Source organism: Pithys albifrons, chromosome 6 (assembly GCF_047495875.1).
Source record: "Pithys albifrons albifrons isolate INPA30051 chromosome 6, PitAlb_v1, whole genome shotgun sequence".
NCBI classification, from domain to species: Eukaryota; Metazoa; Chordata; class Aves; order Passeriformes; family Thamnophilidae; genus Pithys; species Pithys albifrons.
Window position 1 is genome coordinate 6,111,539 of NC_092463.1, and position 20,329 is coordinate 6,131,867.

The window sequence follows — 20,329 nt, forward strand, 5'->3', positions numbered from 1 at the left end:
AAAGGTGATTTTTAAAGGCTGAGAAGGGAAACTGAGCAGTTTTAAGTTCTGTCTCTGTTTTTAAAGGGGCACTGTCAACTTACATTTGAACCAAAACTTGTTTTGTAATACTAAAAGTTTATAAAATGAGCACTAAAGTGTTTGTATAATGACTTATAAAGTCTCTGGAAAACCAGCAGTTGTTAAACAAATAAACATTTCCTATGGTCTCTGAAATCCCTCTAATGCTGTGCTGCAAATCTGAAAATGAAGCTGATGATAAGTAAAACTTATTTGAGAAATGCAGCAAAAGCCAAGAATAAGCATTAGAAGTGTAAAGAATCAGGTGTAAAAAAAATAATCTTTTATCTATAGTTGCTGGTCTGTGCTAAACCAACAAGGATTAATTCCTGGGTGCAGAGATACCAATGGCAAAACCACTGACTCAGCAGGATTGTGAGTGCAAAGGAAGGTGGGAAGGTGACATTTCACCCGTTGGTTTTGAATCTCTTCTTTTGGATAAATCACCTGGTGTGGGCAACCTACAGCCCAGACCTCCTGGGTCTTTCCTCTTCCAGGAAGAGTTTTGCCTTTCAAGCTGAAATCCTACAAAGCTTTGAATCTCATAGAATCTAGAAATGCTTGTGTTGGAAGGGTCCTTAAAGACCATCTTGTTCCAACTCCTCCTGCCAAGGGCAGGGAACCTTCCACTATCCCAGGTTGCTCCAAGCCCCATCCAGCCTGGCCTTGGACACTTCCAGGGGTGGGGCAGCCACAACTTCTCTGGGCAACCTGTGCCAGTGTTTTACCCTCACAGTAAAGAATTTCATTCTAATATCTAATCTAAACCTACTCACTTTCAGTTTAAAGTCATTCACCCTTGTCTGGTCACTCCAGGCCCTTGTAAATAGTCTCTGTCTTTCTTTTGGTTCCCTTCAGGTACTGTAAGGCTGCAATTTGGTCACCCCAAGAGCTTGTCTCCAACCTGAACAATCCCAATTCTCTCAGCCTGTTCTCATATGAGAGGTGCTCTGCTCTTCCCCTCTAATCATCTTGGTGGTCCAAGTCACTCCATGTGTTATTTATGGTCATTTCATGTAGACAGAAAGACCAGGTTGTTGTTGGAAGGTCTTCAGTTGTTTACAGAAGTGTTTCAGAGTACTGTGTCATTGTAATTTTGATAGTCTACAGGCAGGGAAAAAGGCAGAAATGTTTGGTGTTTAAAATGTTGTGCAGCAGGCTCTGGCTTCTGGCCAGCCTGGGGAGCTCATGCAGAGAGGATGGACCCATCCTTGGCTGGGAGCAGGGAGGGGACAGCCAGTGGCACTTGGAGAGATGAGCAAGGCACTGTGGAGGCTCAAGTTTTGCAGACCACTGGAAGAGCAGGTCTTTTACCTCTTCTGCCTCCCACTACTAAATTAGATTCTATATTACCTTAATTGGAAGTGACCTCTTTTACAATAAAACTTATCACTTTAAAAGCGCAACACCTCATTGTAATTTAGATTTGTAATCTCAAATGCATTTTGTATGTTATTGGAAGTGTTAAAGCACTTTTTTATTTGCTGTATAAACTCTCTCACATACATACAGAGGAGTCCAGATCTGCTCTTGGATGTCTTGTGTGTTGTGGGACTTGCACTCTCCTCTTCAAGAGGATTCTTCCTAGGCATGAGCAAAATGGGATTGCAGCACATGGCAAAGAGCCAGGTTTTCTCTGGGCTGTGTCATAGCTTGGAGCCAAGCAAAGAACAAGGTGTCTTAAAGGCATCACATCCACACTTTTACCAGAACCTCAGGGGTTTTGAGACAAGACTTTCAGAAGTTGTTGCATATCACCAGCTTTGTTCATACTGCTGGACAGTTTGTTTTCCCCCATAGAAAATTGCTGGTGTGGGTAAGTGCTTACAGGATTGGAACTTTCACGTGTGTTAATAGTTAACAGAAGGGCTCTGTGCATATTCAGAAGGACAAACAATCAGGATGTGGTGCCTTGGTGGGGGTTTTCCACAGTTGTGTAATCTGGTTACTGGGCATTGTGTGAATCTTGAGAAGCTGGTACAAAATTGGCTTCCTTGAGTTACTTCTTTAGAAATGCAGTGAGCATTTAAGGAATATGAGAGGACAAAATGAACCACAGAATGCTTCCCACTCTTCCCTTCTCCCTGATGATGAAAAGAATTCAACATCCTTAAGCTCTGCTGACAGCATGTGCTGCTCTGTGGTGGTTAGAGATGTGCAACCCTTGGAAGAAGTAGACTATAAACTGGTGTGTTTGTGATCCAAATTTTCTTCAGATTGCAACAATTAGATATATCTTATCATGATTTAGGTTTTTAGCTCCCTTCCCCTTCCCCTTCCCCTTCCCCTTCCCCTTCCCCTTCCCCTTCCCCTTCCCCTTCCCCTTCCCCTTCCCCTTCCCCTTCCCCTTCCCCTTCCCCTTCCCCTTCCCCTTCCCCTTCCCCTTCCCCTTCCCCTTCCCCTTCCCCTTCCCCTTCCCCTTCCCCTTCCCCTTCCCCTTCCCCTTCCCCTTCCCCTTCCCCTTCCCCTTCCCCTTCCCCTTCCCCTTCCCGTAATCACAGAAATGTGAGTAGGATCCTGTGTATTGGTTGTTGTATTTGTGTTTCTGGAGCAGATCTTGCCATGTGAGATTTTTCTACTTTTAACTTGCACTCTAGTTGTTAGATCAAGGGAGTGCAACAAAAAATAGAGAGGAAAAAGGACTAGTGTGAAAATTCAGTGTAAAATCAGTGACACTTTATCATGATCCCTTCAGAAGATTTTTCTAGGACACCATGGAAACAGCAAAGTGTGTCATGGCATTAAAAACATCCAACTTCTTGCCTTGAACTAAGTAAAAAATCACAGTCCAATTAATGAGGTTTGTTTGGTTTGGTGAGTAATGAATAAGTTTCATAGTTTAGTGTTTATTTGGTTCTTTGAAACAGAAGTGTATGTGATGTGTGAGCGCCTTAGGAATAAAATAGTGCAGGAAGAATCCATCTGAACTTCTTCCCTGCTCTCAACTTTGTGGTAGTTCTAGCCAGGAATTCTCAAGGATTTCTGTGTGCATGTGGATAGTTTCATTAATCTCTTAGAAAATTACTTGGCCAATTATTTCCTGACTCTCTCAAGAACGCAGTTACATATATGTATGTTAATAATAATTTTGTCGTGAGAGTTTAAGTAGTTCATTTGCTTAAGCATTTGTTTTACTACTTTATATATATATATTTTTAAAAATTGGCTGGCTTCCCTAAAAATAAGTTGCTGAAGGAGAAAATAAATATGCTGTTGGTTGCACTTACAATAGTGCCATTGTGCAGGGCAGAGCAAGGATCGTTTCCAAACGGCCTCAGGTGAAATCTAATGGGAAACAATTTCAAACTGGTCTGAGTTCATTGGTAGAAAGAATGTGTCTTAGATAAACATCTGATCCAAGTTATACTGCTTGGTATTATTCCTTCTCTGATTAAGTTCTAATTTTTTTTTAATAAATACAGTTGCATTGGCCAGTTGGAATAAGGAGCCTGTTATATTGTCTTTAATGTGGATTCTATAAAAATGGTTGTTTGCAGGTTACTCTGATTTATGGAGCTGCTGCAGCTTTTTCTTATTACCGAAAATGATCTTTTTCTGTAAACTGTTTCTTAGAGGGTACTTGGCATTACGCTGCTCTCCCAGTGATGGCCTTGCAGACACAGCGTGCAGTTTTGTAGAATATGCAGTGTTAATTAATACTTTTTTCGTTTAGCATTCAAATTTGTTCCTTGTATTTTTACAGGAGAGCTCTGATCTTCCTGCTTCGCTGCTTTTAGCTCAGCATAAGGACAGATCTACTCAGCTAGAAATGCAACTGGAAAACCCCAAACCTGTCAAACCAGTCACGTTTTCCACTGGCATCAAAATGGTAAGACTTGTTGACTTCTTTTTTTAATGCCTTTCAGAAGATCAAGGATTTCCTCATATGAAATTCAGAGTTTTTTTTAACACTGAATTGCATATTATATGAAATACACTGTTCTCTTCCAATTAAGTAATTAGGAATTAATCGAAGAATTTTATCATTCTGCTGGTTGGAATATTGAAATGAGCCACCCTTAAGGTTCATCACAAGTTTATGAAACACTCCCACTGCACAGTTGTCAAAAAACAAGCTCTACCTCTCTCCTTGCAAAGTTGTGGTGTCTTCGAATTATTTTTCTTGTTTGTGTACCAGTTCTGGAAGTTGAAATTTTGGAAGTTCAAGAGCAAGCTGCACTTTGTTTAGTTTTACTTTAAGGATTGGAGTGATCTGTGAGTATGAGACTGACAATCTAGAAAATTATCCCAAGGTTAAGGTTGTTATTTTCATTGTTATTTGGCTCTAGGAAGCAACAAGTATTTTTGCAGATAAGTCACTGCTACGGTGGCAGCTGAAGATCTGTCAGCATTGCTGGTCTGTATCACAGCCTGGCACAGTGCACATCATCCTGTGTGTGTAACTGTGAAGCTGGAGGGGGGAGCATGAGTTACTGGTCTTTTCTGCACCTCACTGGTTTTCTATTTTGTGTTGTTTTAAATCTCTGCACTATTTTAGACTTCATATTTTAGAATTGGTAATGGTAAACAATGTCTTGAAAATAACCATCACTCTCTCCTCAACAAACCAAGGCAGCAAAGCAGAAACCTTTACATCAGATTAGTGTCCTATCAATAATCAGTTTATTTTTGCCAGGACTATTTGTACTGTGTTCATTATCTGTCGAAGTGCTCACAGTTTAGAAGCATTTGCAGCTTATTTTTCCAAAAGCGGTGCCAGTTTTTGCAAAGCTGTGTGGATTGTTTTCTTGTTTTCCTCTGGTATAGATTGATCTTCTTCCTATTTCTTTTAAAATCTAAAAGTCTGGGGAAGATTGATATGCTTTGTGAGATATTTTCTGCTTGTGTAGGAAAGCCAGTGGACAGAAAATGTTGTTCTGTTTAAAAATACTCTGATTGAATGCCTGTACTTCTTCTTGCTGTGGCCCTTCTCCTGGGAAAAGGAAGAGGATGTTACATGATGAGGACAATGAAAGACTTTCTAATGCATTTATAAGTTAATATTAAATGCAGAATATGGTAGTGGACATTTTGAGATCTGCAGCCCACAGTACACTTTATCCAGGACTGGTGAAAGATTTGGATGAAGAGATTTTGAGCAGCTCGACATTTAAATCTTAATGTTTGGAATAACAGGGGATACATCGTGTAACCAATTATTGCTATAGCAGTGCTCAGAAAATGTGAATAAAAATCTAATTTGTTCAATCACAGAAAACACAGAAACCTCACCTTATTTGAGCTTAATCCTAAATCTAAAAATTTAGAACTTTAGCTATTTATTTCTATTCATATTTTTTAACAGTAAAGTTAAGGATAGGAGTATTTGAAGTTGGTGCCTATTATTTATGGAAAATGTATTGCATCAAACAAAAGTTTTACACTGATAAAATTACAGGTTTTGCTGAGAAAGGTGAATGTTTCCATCTTTTTTTTATAGGGTGCTTGATTTAGTTATTACATGACATGTATTTTTAGAAACACATAGAAATTATATTGCTCAATAATAACAATATTGAGCTTCTGGACAACAAGTATATGAAGTGGCTTAATTGTAATTTTTAACGTAGTTGGTTCCACAGCATGGGAATATTTCTGTGGGTGCTCTGCTGGGACAGTGCTTGGAAGCAGATGCTGAATTTCTGTGGATGATGTGCAAATTGGCAGCTCTGACAAGCTGGCCTCATTTGAATGGATGTGTTTTAATATGGCTTAATGCAGAATTACAAATAGGAGAGTAAATAACAGGCTCTGTGAAGAGGATTTGGAGGTTTAGCTAAGCAAGTAAAGCAGCTTGACCCTTCGCCATAACATGTCTGTGGGGGATCTTGGGGGTGTGAACAGTCCAGCAATAAATGGGAAAGGATTTCTCCTTCTGAATCCAGCTAAGGGAACAGGTGTGGACTGGAGAGCTCTGCTGACTGCATTGTGAGTGCAAAAATCAGAATACAAAGAGGAGCCACAAAAGTACATTCAAAGGCAGAAAGATCTGCTTTCTACTGTGATCTGCCTCTGTTTCAGGAGAAAGTTAAGATGTCTCAATTCTCAGTAAGTACCTCCCTACACAGAACATGCCATATCTGAGCAGTGCAGCAGTAAATGCAGCAAGAACCTGTAACCTTAGTTAAACAAATGGGATCTAAGTGGGAACTGAGGGAATGAGTAAGACCTAAAGTTCACAATGTTCCACCAGCTAATTTGCCTCACTGTTAAAATTGACTCTGGAATGCAGCGAAATCTCTGATTCTTGATGTTTTTGGGTTAGGATTGGGGTGCATCTTGGAATGTTACTGTAGTCAAATGCAAATTGCAGAGTTAGTTTTGTAACAGGCACTACTGCACATGGTTTGTTGGGGTTGATGGTCCATGATGGTGTGTTCTAATGACAGTGCAAGGTGAATTCCCACCTGGGCACTCACCTTACCACAGGTGTATTTTCCAGGCTGAGTGTTTTTCTAAGAACCTGAGATGCTCAGTCCATTATCTTTGTGTAGGTGTATACGTGAAGTAGGTGGGGCTTTTGTTGTGCTCTTTGTAGTTGCTTTGGCTTTGTTCCTCTCTAAGCCCTGGGGTTCACACCACCTGTATTGGTGGGAGCAGCTCTACTGGAATACTGAGAATTTCTTAAGAAATACAATTCGAATTAATGCTCTGTTTGGTGCAACAGTTCTGTAAATTTGGTATATTTCTGGGAAGAGTCTTGTGCTCACTGTCAGCGTTTTGGCAGCACACATCTAATGAATCACTATGTACATTCTTCCCCTGTGCTTTTAGTTTTTCCTTATAGTTTGGCAGCTGACCTTTTCTGGCAAGCATTTTCCTTAATTCTGTTTGAAAAGAAGGGAGTCCAGATAGAGCTGGCTGAGATGCTGGCTAATCCGGAGCTGGTGTTTACACAAAGGCTATAAAAATGTGCCAGTTGTGGCAATCCACTGGTTTGGGTTTTTTTCAGTTTGAGCATGAGTGTTTTTCCTGGGAAGGCCCCGGCCAGAGCTGTTCCGCCTGGCTGCTGATGGGACGTGTTTCTTGGTGTCTGCATTAGGAAACATGTCCATTCCAGTCTCCTGGGCAATGCTCAAGGAAGTTGGCTCATTTAAGGTGTCATGTTAGTGCTGTGAGTTCCTCTGCTCACAGGGGGAGGAGGGAATGTCTTTCACTTTAAGCTAAGCAAGAGCATCCCCTATGGCACGAGATAGACAGTTAGCTCATGGGGACAGGGTCTCCTTCACTTTTCTGTTTGTTAAATTCCTTCTTTTTTTCCCCTTTCAAGTGGGAGCTGGTTTATCTCTGTAGTCTGCAGTTTAACTTTTTCAGTAAACTATATCTTCTGTGCACGAAGCTTGCCTTCCAAATCAGTTTGATTTACCTCTGTGAGGGAGGGGAGGAGGTGCTTCAGAGCTTTCTCCTTATCATGGTCATCATATTAAGAAATACACTTCCAGCATCTCTGAAACAGTCTGATTTAATCTTAAATCTGTGTAAAGCTACAAAAGAAAGTGTAACAATGACTTGCTGCAAAGTGCTAAAAAGGCTATTCCCTGTCAATTCTAGATTTTAGCAGTTGTCAAAAAGAGGAAAGGTTGTCAGAAATGAATGATGTTCTTCTATTTCCTAGTGGCTGGAGTGACCATTTCTGGTTGGGAGGTAGATTTAATGTGAAGCTCATTTTGAGGTGTAAAAGAGATGCTCATATGTATTGCACACAAATGGCAGTTTGCAAGTGCAACAGAAATTAATTTTGTTACAGGAATTTAGTTTTCTTTTTGAATCTCTGGCACTTACAGGACTGTAGAAGCCTTTTGATGCTTGTGAATCTGTGCTTTAAATCACTTGTGGCTAAAATTGCCTATAAGTGTGGATGTATTAACTCCTCTTTAATTCACTGGTCTGGGAACACGGAACCTTTGAGTCTGTGGCCCAGCTAGTTCCATCTTTGTGAAAAATGAGTGCCTTAGGTTTATGCTCTCTCCAGTGTGTTCCAGACTGTCCCTTTTCTGTTGCTTCCAGCTCTGTCATGTTCCTTTGCTCCCTTCCCCCACTCTCCCAGGACACTTAGCCTCTAGTGATTGTATTCTTGAAGTAATCTCATGTAGTTAAAAACTTAATTACCTCAATTGGATTACCAAAACACTCAGGAAAACAACATAGGTATCCTCTGGCCTGCTACCACTTGGGAGAATTTGCCTTTTTGCATTTTATCCCCGAATACCTCAGAATTATCGTAATGCATCATTGACTTTGATTTTCTGTCATCGTTTTTGTTTTATTACTCAATAGCAGTGGGAATACTTATTAATAGTGATATTAGTGTGGAGTGCTGTACATGTGGAGTGCTGTCCATGCTTTGTCATTACCGGGATGGTCTCTGCCCCTCTGAATTTGCAGTTTAAATAGATGTGTCAGGGAGGGAGGGGAACCAGATGCCCGGAGGGGATGTTCTCGCCCAGGATTAGACAGCAGAGCAGCGGCGGAAGAAGGAATGGGATCCAGCCCTGCTGAATTCCAAACCTGGTGGCTCTTCCGCTGAGCCTGGCTCCATGTCCTGTCAACAGCACCCCTGAATGGCAGCGAATTAAGAGTGAAATATCTGCTCCAACTACTGCCTGCCTGTCCAAAGCAGAGCAGCGATGTTAAATATAACTTTGTGGGTCTGAACATTGCCCGGATTTATTCCAGTTCTTGTAGTTTCAGGTTATTAGCAGGTGAGTGCTGGGGAGAGCTGTGTGCAGTCTGAGCAGGCAGAGCTTGCAGGAGGGAGCAGCCACAGAATCAATATTTCAGGGGAATGGATTTGTGTCAGACACAGGATGTCTTGGACACCTCAGGAATGTGCGTTACCTCTAAGCTGCACATAACAAGTGTGAGGGAATAGATTCTGTGCAGCGTTACACTTGCAGTATTATTCTGATGGGAAATAATGTTCTTATTTTATGTTATGTGGAGCTATTTCTTTTAAAACATTGACCTCATCAGCTCAGGTCAAATTAACTGTTCTTTATTATTACCTTTTCCTGCAATATTGCTTCCTGTGCAAACAACTCCTGAGCGGCTGCTCCTGTTTTTCAGTCTGCTTCTTTTATAGCTTGTGGAGCAATTATCCAAAAATCCTGTTCCAAATGCAAAAAAGTCTGTCAAAATACCAGTTTAATCAATTGTGCTCATTCAGAGTTGCGTAGACATATGCCAGGTACTCTGAGGTAAGTGAGGTGCATGTCACACTGTGATTTGGACTCCAACTGCTCTGCAGCGCTCCCACGGGGGCTTTGCCACCATGTCTGTGTGTCTGGGTACCTTTCCAGCCTTTCTTTCAGCCTTGCTTTGCCAGCTCTCACTGCTCTGGTTTGGTTGCTTGCCTTGTTGGGTTTTGTGTAAAGTGTTTTGGTGTGTGAGTTGTGTTGGTTTGTTTCCTTTTTTTCTGAGTGCTTTTAGTTTTTGCCTGAAGTTAAAAAAAATAAATCAATCAAGCCCTCCTTCACTGTTAGCTCAGCTGGTGTGTCTTCAGGCTTAAACTCTTCAGATGGAACTGATTTCTTGGAGATGATGCCATTTTGAGTTTAATTGGTGCTTTGTTTTTAATCTTTGCTTGGCTCATACTACTCACATTTCTCTTTTATAGCTGGATGGAATATTTGCCTTTTCACAGCTCTTGGTAGTTTAGAATCACAGCAAAATCACAACACTTTCAAGAGGAGCTGCTAGTGTGTTTAGGTGCATAGATCCTTTTGGGATAGATGTGTTTGTTCAGAGAGCAGGCATGTAAAGGTCACATTTCCAAGTGGCACTGAGCGCTGTGGGTCTGTCCCACGAGGCTGCTGCATTGGCCCCGCAGCCTCGGTGCCTGTGTGTGGCACAGAGTCCCACTGCAGGGAAAGCCAAACCTCCCAGGCAGAGGGCAGTTCCTGGGCTTTCCAGCAGGTCTCTGGATGAAGGTGCTCAGGGAACCAGCATTCCTGCCCAGAGCTTTCCTGGATAGCCCTGTGACAAGTGGGACTCTGCAGCTGCTGAGCACCATGCCCTGGTTCCCAATAAGAGTATATATATTGTGTATTGCTTTAACTTTGGATTTTTGTCATTAATAGCAATGTCTTTTTTTTTAAACAATGAGCATTGCATTGATCTGCTGGGAAGGATAATATTTCAGAAAAGAAAAAAAAGGAAAAAGGAACTGTGGCTGCTGGATCTCCACTGTTTTTGACTACACATGGGTGCAGAATTCAAATACATGAACTGAGGGACACCAGAAATTCTGGGTGATATAATTCAGGTTTGGACTAACATGCTGGATTTAAAAAATGATCCACAGCCCTGTGACCCATATACTGCTCACTTACATCTGAGAGGTTTATATATACAATATGACTGCAACTTCCGAGTGGCATGCTGGGGAATGATTAGCAGTGCTGCATTTGTCATACTAAATCTCTAGCCCTCTGTTTAAATAAAGATGTTTTGTTAAGAGTCAAGCACATACATGCAGAACTGTGCTTTAAGTTTTTGAACTCTGGTTTTGAAATGTATGCCAGATAAACTTTATTTAAGTGATCTGTCATCAGAACACTTCCTGTGCACTCCAGCCCACGGACTGAAGTCTAAAGCATTAATTGGGTTCTGGCCTTACTAAGTAATTACTGTTATATCAAAGTGCATAAACATTCAGCATATTATGTTGACTTAATGATTTTTTTTTCCTAATGTAGGTAAGAAATGTTTCTGGAGATAAAAGAACAAAAGTAAATGATAGTATTTGTTATTTCCCCTCCCCTCATTTACACAGTGATGGCCTTGGAAAAGGAGACTGGATTTTGAGAATGCAGTTCTCTGTCTCCCTGGATCTCTCTGCGGGATTTCTGTTTGGAATGCCCTAGGAAAGATGCTATAATAGAAATTAAGCTGTTTGGTGAACAGACATAATCAGAACTTCTTGACCTGTTTCCGTTTTATGGTTGGTCTCTCTTATACTGCTCTGTTAAAATAAATATTTGTTCATTTGCTTTAAGGCACCTTTACATGGCTAAAGCAGCACATGTTTATATACACATATTAGTATAAATACAAATTAGGCCCATAAGTTTGCACAGCTGTAATGACTGGAATTTAGTAAATGAAATAGTGCCAACAGTGTTAATTGTACAGGAGTGAACAGCACGTCTGATGCACTTGTTAAAGTGGCCGTAGCAGTGAGGCAGACCTACCCTGCACTTTTTGGAATCAAACTGTTCTTGGTGTTTGGGGTTTTTTTCTATTATTATGTTTTATTTTTAATTTTTTTTTTATTGGGATTTTTAGTGTCCTGCTTGGTTTATGGAGTTGCCCAGGAGCTGACTTGCTTGCCCAGCTCTTTACCATCCATTTTCAGAGGTACATCTCTCTTCATGCACTGTGCTGTTTTGATCTGATAGAAAGGCTGGTAGGGAAAAGGCTGCTGAGGGGGTTCAGCCAGGTTGTCATCTGTTTCCCTGCTCTGTGAGAGCAGGCCCTGGGACAGAGCAGCAGGAACTGGGCTCCAGGCCCTGGTGGAGGATGCTCAAATTCCATCCCAAGCAACAGCCAGACCTGCCACTAGCTACGATAGCACAAAGACACTTTGTAGAGTGTTCTAAGGAAAATGCCACTTAAATTAGCCTGAGATCCTCCTGTTTCTGAGTCTTACAGCTCTGAATATACCATTGCTTGAGTAGGTGTTACTGTGAGCAATAAGGAGAGATCTGACTGAAAGAAAGAAGGTGGCTGAGAGGAGAGTCCAAAAAAACAGCTGGCAGGGAAATAAAGAATAATAAAAAATTTCTCAATCATTGTTTGTTTTGGAAAGATCATGCTTTAAGCACATGGAAATACTTTACACATTTGAGAAGTGCTGACTTCCTACATGCCTTGTGAAGGAACAGCAAATCATTCATATAATGTAAACACATTTATAGATTGTTCCAATATAACTTTTTTCAGCGCTGCTGTTCTTTTTAACAAGATACAATTCAGTGCATACCTGCTCTTTTGATGCTATACTTTGGCCAAGAGTTGCAAACATCATAAATGTTAAATATTGGAGTTCGTGCTAAATGAGCAGTGCAAAGTTATTGAACCACACTTTTAATGCAAAAAGTTGTTAAATAATGCTGTTTGATGCACTGTTTAAAAGTTAGCATACCAGAAGGGGTGACACAGAAAGAAATAACTCATCCCAAAGTGTGAGTATAAGGGATCTTGTTATGTCTTTGTAGAGATGATATTTAAAAATGAGGGTGAACAAAGTTCTTCTGTGAGGGTGGGATTTCAAGTCACAGAAGAAAAATTAATAAAGTGAGAAGCTTTGGTGCCAAAATTGCAGTTGGTGCTTGTGGAATTGTTCTGGGAGTGGGTCTTGAGAGGTCGTGGGGTCCTTCCCCCCACGGTGAGGCAGAGCCAGAGGTACTTCGTGCCGGGTACCTCTCTGACCTGTTCTTGGAGACCTCCAGGGATGGAGGCTTTGCAGTCCCCCAGGCAGCCTTTGGTAGCTCTTACTGCCCTTGCTTTTACATTTGAGGGGAAATTCAGTAACTGTGTTTCCTTGACCTGATGCAAGTGCATTTTCTGCCTAGGTGGGTGCCAAAGCAGGATGTTCTCTGCCTCTTTGTAGGAGGTTCTTCTGTACTTGAAGGTGACTATGTAAAAAGGACTTCACATAACTAAGTATTTTAGAATTTGAATATTAAAAAAATAGTTCAGCTGCCTTGATTGTCATTTAACAATAAAAACATTAATTTCTTCTGCAAATGGTTGGTAGGCTGCCTCCACTCTACAGACTAGATGTGAAATTGCATTCATCAGCTGAGGATGTTTTAGAGAGTAAAATTCTTTTACAGAAAGCATTAGGAACATTTAAAGAATTGTACTAAGCTCAATGAAGGATTTAAATCCATTTAGGGAAGCTAAAGTAGTAAATTGGTATATGTGCATAGAAAAATGTGTGACCTTTCTCTGTGATCCTTTTTTCTCTTAGCACTTGTCTGCATTTGTGAGAACATTGCATGTTTTCTTCTAATCCTTTCTTCTGTTGCTGCTGATCAAAGCAGTTCTGTGTCAGTCCTTCATCTTCTGCATTGTTTACCTGGAGGAGTGCTGGTGACCTGGAATGGCAGAGCTGGGATAATGGCTGCACAGATTCCTCTGAGTCAGCAGCCAGTTGGGCTGTGTCTGTTTGTCTTGCTTTGAGAGCAAGACAGCCATGTGTGTGCAGACTTATCTCAGACTGGTTTTATTCCTGGTTGTTCCATTTCTCAGTGAACTGGAGTCAGTTTGCTGGTGTAGAGTATGTTGGTCTCGCAGCACAGATGAAAGAACTCCCACATGTTCCCATATTGGGTTCCATGATTGTTCTCAGGGCCAGCTTTAGACAAATTTTGGGTAAGCACAACCTACATCTGGATTTTCTTAAATTCTTGCTGGACTTCACGAGTCATGCAGGGAGAGCCAAGAGGAGGAGAAAGGGTTGGTCATAATGGAGGCAGTCCCTGGAAGAAATGTAGCAGCAGAGGTGCCATGGTGGAGCATGGGATCATGGTAGGGATGGAGAAGCACGGGGCAGCTGGTGGGATGGATGGAAGAGGAGGAGGGAGATGGGGACTTGGATGTGAGGGCTTTGGAGAGAACATGGGGAAACATGGGGCCATCGCTCAGAGTGGAGGGATTTAGGGCAGAGTTGGCAAAAAGGTGGGAGTGAGTGGGATGAGGGGTTTCTGCATGAGTTTGGGAATTACAGGGGATCTCTGGGACAGAAGGATTTGGGGAATTGATGTTTGCTTCCTATCTGGATCAGTTCCTCTGTAAGAAGTCCCGTCTTTGAGGACAGTCGGAATTTCAAAGGTGACATCCCCGCACCTGGTTAGCCAAGTGTTCTGGCTGTAGGTGGGGGTGTCTGTTCAGGACTTGTGTTTTCCACAGCATCTCCTGTCTTGTGTTAATAATCTCTGTTCCAAGGTAGACCAGCCTTACTAATATGTTAATTCCCTATAAAGAGAAAAAAATCATCAGTGTGTTGGTTGAGGCCATGCTGGGTGTGCGGGTGTGTGTGCGGGTACCACATCTCTGCACCTCAACTCCTGCCTAAGTGAACACAGCAAATAAATGTTGTGTGAATGAATAAATGTTGTAAAATTAATGTTTGCTACAAGGCCTCAGTAGAGTTGACTTTTGAGCTTTAAAAGAGCACATTTGTAAATTAAAAATACATTTGAAAATTAAGCTGTATTTCAAATGATCTGTTGTGGGCCCTGGTTTTCAGTAGTCATTATTACCATCCAAGGGACACTCGTATCATGCCAGGGTACTTGCAGCAAAAGATATTTGGATCAAAGAGACAACGTTCTGCACCAAGGAGACTTCAAAAGCAGTTTTCCTCAAAAATGTTTGTTCAGGTGCAGAGGGCAGGAAAAAGGAATATTGTTTTAGGCAGTTGATGTTGGTACATCAAAAGGTAAATGTGCCCATGTATACACCTAGTGTGAGCTCAGAGTGTCAGTCAAGGTGTCTCTGGAAATGAATATTGACAGCACTGGCTACTAATGAAAGAGAAATCATTCTTGTGAAGAAGCGCCTTAGTCTTTGAAAGTTTGGCTTATCTTTATTGCTCTTAAATGGTTTGGGGTTGTTGAGGTGGATTTTAGAGAAGAAAACCCCAGATAATGGAGGATGTCAAAGTGGATAATTGACTAGTTGAGTTTGTTGGTTTGCTTTGTCTGAACACAGTTGCTGCACAGGTAACTCTTGTTTTTTGGGGAACAGTGAGGCTCAGGTGTAGTTTGTGACGTGTTGCAGTTCAACAGAATGTGTGGCAGAGCAGTAAAATTCTCTGCCTCTTACCAAGTCAATAATAGAATGGTAATAGGTTGTGTTTTATGCAGACTTCTTTTTTAAAAACATAAAGTACTAAAGAATATTGTGACTACAGAGAAACCTGCTTTGACTCATTTAGACAAATGTGTGCAGTGGTATGGGCAGGAAATGGAAGGACAGGGAGCACATGTGGAACCATCTATCTAAATTAGCTGGATGGGGGGGCCAGGAGACTGGAACTTGCAGCATTTGCCATGATTAGTAGAAATGAAACAATGGTTTTGTGTAAGAATAATGTTTCTTGTATTGTTCTGGGCCAATAAGATCCTGCAGGAGACAGATAGAAAGGTTTAAAGGTGGTGCCTGTGGAACTGGGAGATGGTGGGAAGGTGTAAGTAGTTTGGAGGGGGGAACAAGGTAAAAGTGAGGCTTGCACAGGAGGAAAGCAGCATGTATTTTTAGGTCTGAGGTCTATTCTCCTGTTTCATCTCTTGAAAGAGACGCATAAATAAACAGAACATTGCTCTCTTCTCCAAAGCATAGAGAGAGAATCACAGAAACATGATCGTCTGCGAGACAGTCGGAGGCAGAAACCAGGAGCTGCTGGGCTGGGCTGTGTAGATGTGCTCACAGATCCAAAGGGAATCTATGGAGGCACCTGATCCTCACCACCCTTAGGCACTCCTTGGCATTGGGACTTGGGCCTGGCTGTGTTTGGGTACCTGTGGGCGTGTGTACATGGCTGGCATCAAAAATAGCCACGTACATCACATGCATCCCAGACTATATATAAAGATGGCCAGCTTGTAATGCTTCCCTGTGACAGGCCCTTTGGATTCAGACAAAGTATGACTAGTTAATTAGTAGATATTTAAAGAATTTTCTGCATTTCCAAAAGGGTGGCACTCTCTTGGCCACGCCAAAGGATTCCCTTTGTGGTGGTTTACAAGAAAACATGATTAGGATTTTCTTGTGGTGGGAGAGAAAGAGGGCTTGGCTTGAGAGTTGATGGGAGGATGTAGAGGGGTTTGCAATGGGAACTTCATCCATCCTTTGTCTTCACTCACTCAGTTTCACCTACACACCTTTAATCTGCCCCTTTGTGGGATGATGCCACATTGAATTCTCGTGTTAATTTAGGTAGAATCTGAAGCCCAGTTAGCATTAGGCCAAGAATTTCTCATATCTGGCAGTTCTAAAATCTGTTTGAAATGTGGGGTGAAAAAACCAAACCAACAAAACCCCCTTAAGGTGCAGTGTGTACTAAAGCTTATTGTTGCATCAGTTCAGTTTCATTGATAGTATGTGCAGCATTTGCCTTGTGCTCATTTTTAACCTCTTTTGTGTCTGGTTAGTTAAATGAACTTGAAACACAAAAGTTGAACAGATATATCACTTTTAAACTAATAGAAATACTCTTGAGGAGTGTCGCACCCATTTAGCTGTTGCTTTTAGGCTCTGTAAGCACCTTCAGCTGCAACTGAGCTGTGCAAGATATAACTTAAACATTGTATATCACCTGATTGAAAAACCTCTGGATTTTTTTTAAAAAAGGATCCTGAACAAAATATTGGTGATATCAGGGTTATTCTGTTGGTCATGAAAACCAAAGTATAAATGTAGCTACACTTTAATTTTTTTTATTTAATGTATTTATGAAGAGGCAAAATACATAGCAACTGCAGCTTTTCAAAATGTTGAATTTCTTCCATAGGAAGAATCCCCTTTAGAGCTGGGGATGCTTCATCTCTGTTGTTAAACACAGGAGTGCATGGCCATGTTGGTTCACCGTCTGTTGCCTTCAGCCCCTCTCTGCTCCATCTCAGTGGCAGCCTCAGGCTTAGAAGTGAAGGACTGGGCTGTGCTGGAGGTGGCAGAGTTGGACCTAGAGGTGAGAACTGAATTTAGACAATAAAAACCACTGCTGCATGTTCTGTTTGGGGAAACCTCTGCCTGCAGCTCTGGAGCTGTGAAAGTACAGTCTGAACTTGGGAAAGGTGGGAGGAGAGTCTTATTGTCTTATGTTCTTGTATGGGGAAGTTTTTGCTATTGTGCATTCTGTTGGTCTTGATTTTGGTGGCAAAAAAGGAGGAGCAGGAAAGCTGAGGAATGGCCATCTGAGACTTGTAGGAAAGGGAGAGAGAACCCCTACCTGCCATCGCCTGTGGGTGACAGGGAGAGACACACACAGCAGGTCTTTATTTTTGCAGTGGGAGGTCTGTGTGTGTGCATTGTCAATTGTCCGTGACAGCTGACAGTGGGGGAAGGGAGCTTTGGGGGGAGGTCAGAGATTTAGATCAGGGAATATGGGCCTCGATCAAAATGCTTCGGTTCTGGTTAATGCCAAGCAATTAAAGGTAGTTTGAACGTGATTTTTGGATTGGAGTATCAATGCAGTTCTGATTGGGTGTTTTTTTGCTTGGTTTCCTCACCTTCCCTAGGAAGGCATGCTCTGCTGAAGGATCATTTGGAAAACCTGAAGGAATGTGACTGAAGTGAATGACAGGGTTACTACTCTGACCGCTTTGGCAGATTCGTTAACTTTGTTAAGTCTGTTCCTTTCACAATTCTTTTAAGCTTTTATATTATTTGATTAATGGAATCTTGAATTTTTTTAATTATTTGCATAAGGTCACACAAAGTATTAAGTTAAAGCCATGGAAAATAACTTTGCAATTTCTTACTGATCTGAGATTTAATTAAAAACCTGCAAACTTCATCATTCATCATTCTACCGTAGGAGTGTATTTCTTATGGAGACAATCTAATATCCTGCAGCAGCTTCATGGCACTACAAAAATAATTAATGAGCCCTTTTCGGGCAATGTGTGTTGCTACAATGTGGAATAATACTTCAGTGTGGTAAGTGAATGGTGTGCTAGGAAACACTAATCCCTGGTGTATACTAACAGGAAGTATGAATATTACTTATTAATAATAATATAAAACACCTTCACAGACGTGCTTTTCCCTGGGCATGTCTACCTTTTGTAGACGACAGCAAATTTTAATTACAGAAAATTGGTGAGAAACAGGAAAAATTTGTGCAATTATAAGATGATCTGTTTATTTGAAAGTCTTCAGAGGTTGAAGAAATGGAACTTAGCTGTATGTGAGGGATGACTGTTGTGCAATAATGCCCCTTCATTCCCCTTTCATAATAAATCTCCGCAGAGTATTCATCTGAAGGGCTGGATGCCAAAAAGAACAGGTTCGACTTGTCTGTGAGGATTTACACCACAGTAAAATGCACAACTGCTTTTGTAGAGGTCATTGTGAAGGTCAGGGAGCCAATACTCGCTGCTGAATGGGAGCAGCCTGGAACAATGGTGTGAGAGACCGGGCTGCCTGAAATCAGCGTTTAAAACCTCATCTGAAATGTAGCAATGAGCTGGAATTGCTAAAACACACGACTTCAAAGCATCTAGGCTGTTTTGCAAGAAATAAATGGTCTCTTTCCAGTAGTTTGCATCTGCTGAATGTAGCTCCAAGCTCAGAAAGTGCCCAGTTCCTGAACAATTAGCATTGAAATAACTGAGTGTGTCTAATATAAACACCCTCAAACTGTCAATAATTGCCTCTGTCCTGTTTTAAAAAACCCCCTCATTGATACTGGATTTAATTACTTGAAATCAGGCACACCCTTTTTTTTTTACAAATAAGGCCTGAGTTTGACCATAGGGCTGCTGTATCTTTAAATAAAAGATGATGATCATTTCAAATGGCAACAGGCCATCGGTGGGGTTTAGTGCAGAGATTAATTAGTAAACTTTGGAATGCGCTACAGCAAATGCAGCTGATTGGCAATAGCATGTGGAGCAGCAACTGGTGGAAAGCTGGTGCTGCTCAGCAGCAAAGGTATTTCCAAAAAGACTTAAGGGTGCTGTAATGTGCTGTGCTTTAAATGGCACTGCACTGGTTGCAGCAAACCACCAGTTCTCTGTTTGTGCAGTTTGGTAAATGCACAGATTAAAGAAATCCGATGTGCATTTGGAAGGAAAGCAAGTTTTCCTGTGTTGTTTCAGTAGGATGAGGTGCACCCCATGAGGAAAATGATGCCCCTCAACATCAGTTTACAGAGAATTGTGGTTTGTCTGCAGTGCATTTTGCGTTTTTTTTTTTAACAGGCAAATGTCAAATGCTGAGATAGATCTTATTCAAGAAAGGCACTGAAGGGAATGTGATAAATTCAATGGCTATTGCAGTTACCTATTTCTTAGAATTCTGGTCCACTTTTTAAAATTATACAAATTACTGAGTATGTGTGTCTGCAGGATTTCTAGTTACTTGCTGTCTTATTTTCAAGTTTTTAAATATATGATTAGAGAAATTTGGCAAGTTTCTCTGTAAATTGGCTTTCTAAGGATGCTTAATTTATTTGTTATGAGTAATGGACCCCATTATGTATAGTCCCTAGTGGGACCATTTTCTCACTTTGTTTAGACTATGAGATTGGGGCCCAGATAATAAAATTAAGATGATTTATATAATAAATAATTATTCTTGAGACACTACTTGGAAACTGAATATGCTTCTTAAAATCTATTTAATAATACTGTATTAGTCTCCTGATGCCCACCTTCAGAGAGGGATGGGCTTCTTACCATTTAAATTGATAAGAAAATTCACGCCAATACCACTGGGTTTTTCCTTCAGAAATGGCTCATGTATCTTGACTAGTCTAGTAAAGCTCATCTTACTACCTGTATCCTGAGTATTGAGCCTCTTCTTTTATATGACATAGTCATATAAATTTTTGATCTAAAACTAGTATAGGTGCTTGATCTCTTAAGATATGGATCATCCTGGCTTTGACCCAGAAAACCCTTGAGCAAGTGATTTAAAATGAAGCAAGCATGTATTCCTGCTGGCCTGACCCTCAGCTCTGTCACTTTGTCCTCCTTGCAGTTCAGTGCCCAGGGCCCATCCGTGTGTCCTGGTGGATCCGTGGACCACGCCATGGCTCACGTTGGTGTCCAGCACCTGCTGTGAGCTGCTCGGCTTCTGAGCTGTGGGAACAGTCCAGGGAAGGACAAGGAGCAGAGCTGGAGTTGTCAGGGTGCTGGTTGTTTCTCTGGGGGCCTGTTCCTGCAAGCCTCTGCTTCCTGACCATGGGGTTTATTGCCACAGGTAATTGTGGATGGGCTCAGTTTACGCAGTCAGGTTTAGGCTTGCTTGGCTCTCTTGGACTGGACTTGTGGGCCACGATCCAGACAAAGTCATCGGAATGCGACTGTTCCTTTGACTTTGAGAGGCTCTTTGTGTGCTCAGAGCTGGGTAGTTTTCTAAGCTGAATCAGTGTTGCTGAATCTGGGTCTAAGCCCCAGGTAAGTGTATGATACAATTTTCTGATAGCAAATAAATTTGTTAGCTTGACGTGCCTCTAAATCCCATGTGTAAATGTGCACATGATTGGGGAATTACAGGGTTGTGCAAACAGTATTTGTTTAAAACTGTTTAG

At 41.4% G+C, this 20,329-nt stretch overlaps 1 protein-coding gene across 1 annotated transcript in view; it reads left to right on the forward strand.

Annotated features, from left to right (window-relative positions):
• Positions 1-20,329, forward strand: part of MNAT1 (MNAT1 component of CDK activating kinase) — a 128,566-nt gene that overhangs the window by 58,386 nt on the left and 49,851 nt on the right. The window contains exon 6 of the mRNA XM_071557320.1: positions 3,764-3,889. Coding sequence (XP_071413421.1) covers positions 3,764-3,889 — 126 coding nt within the window. The remainder of the gene's footprint in view (positions 1-3,763; positions 3,890-20,329) is intronic.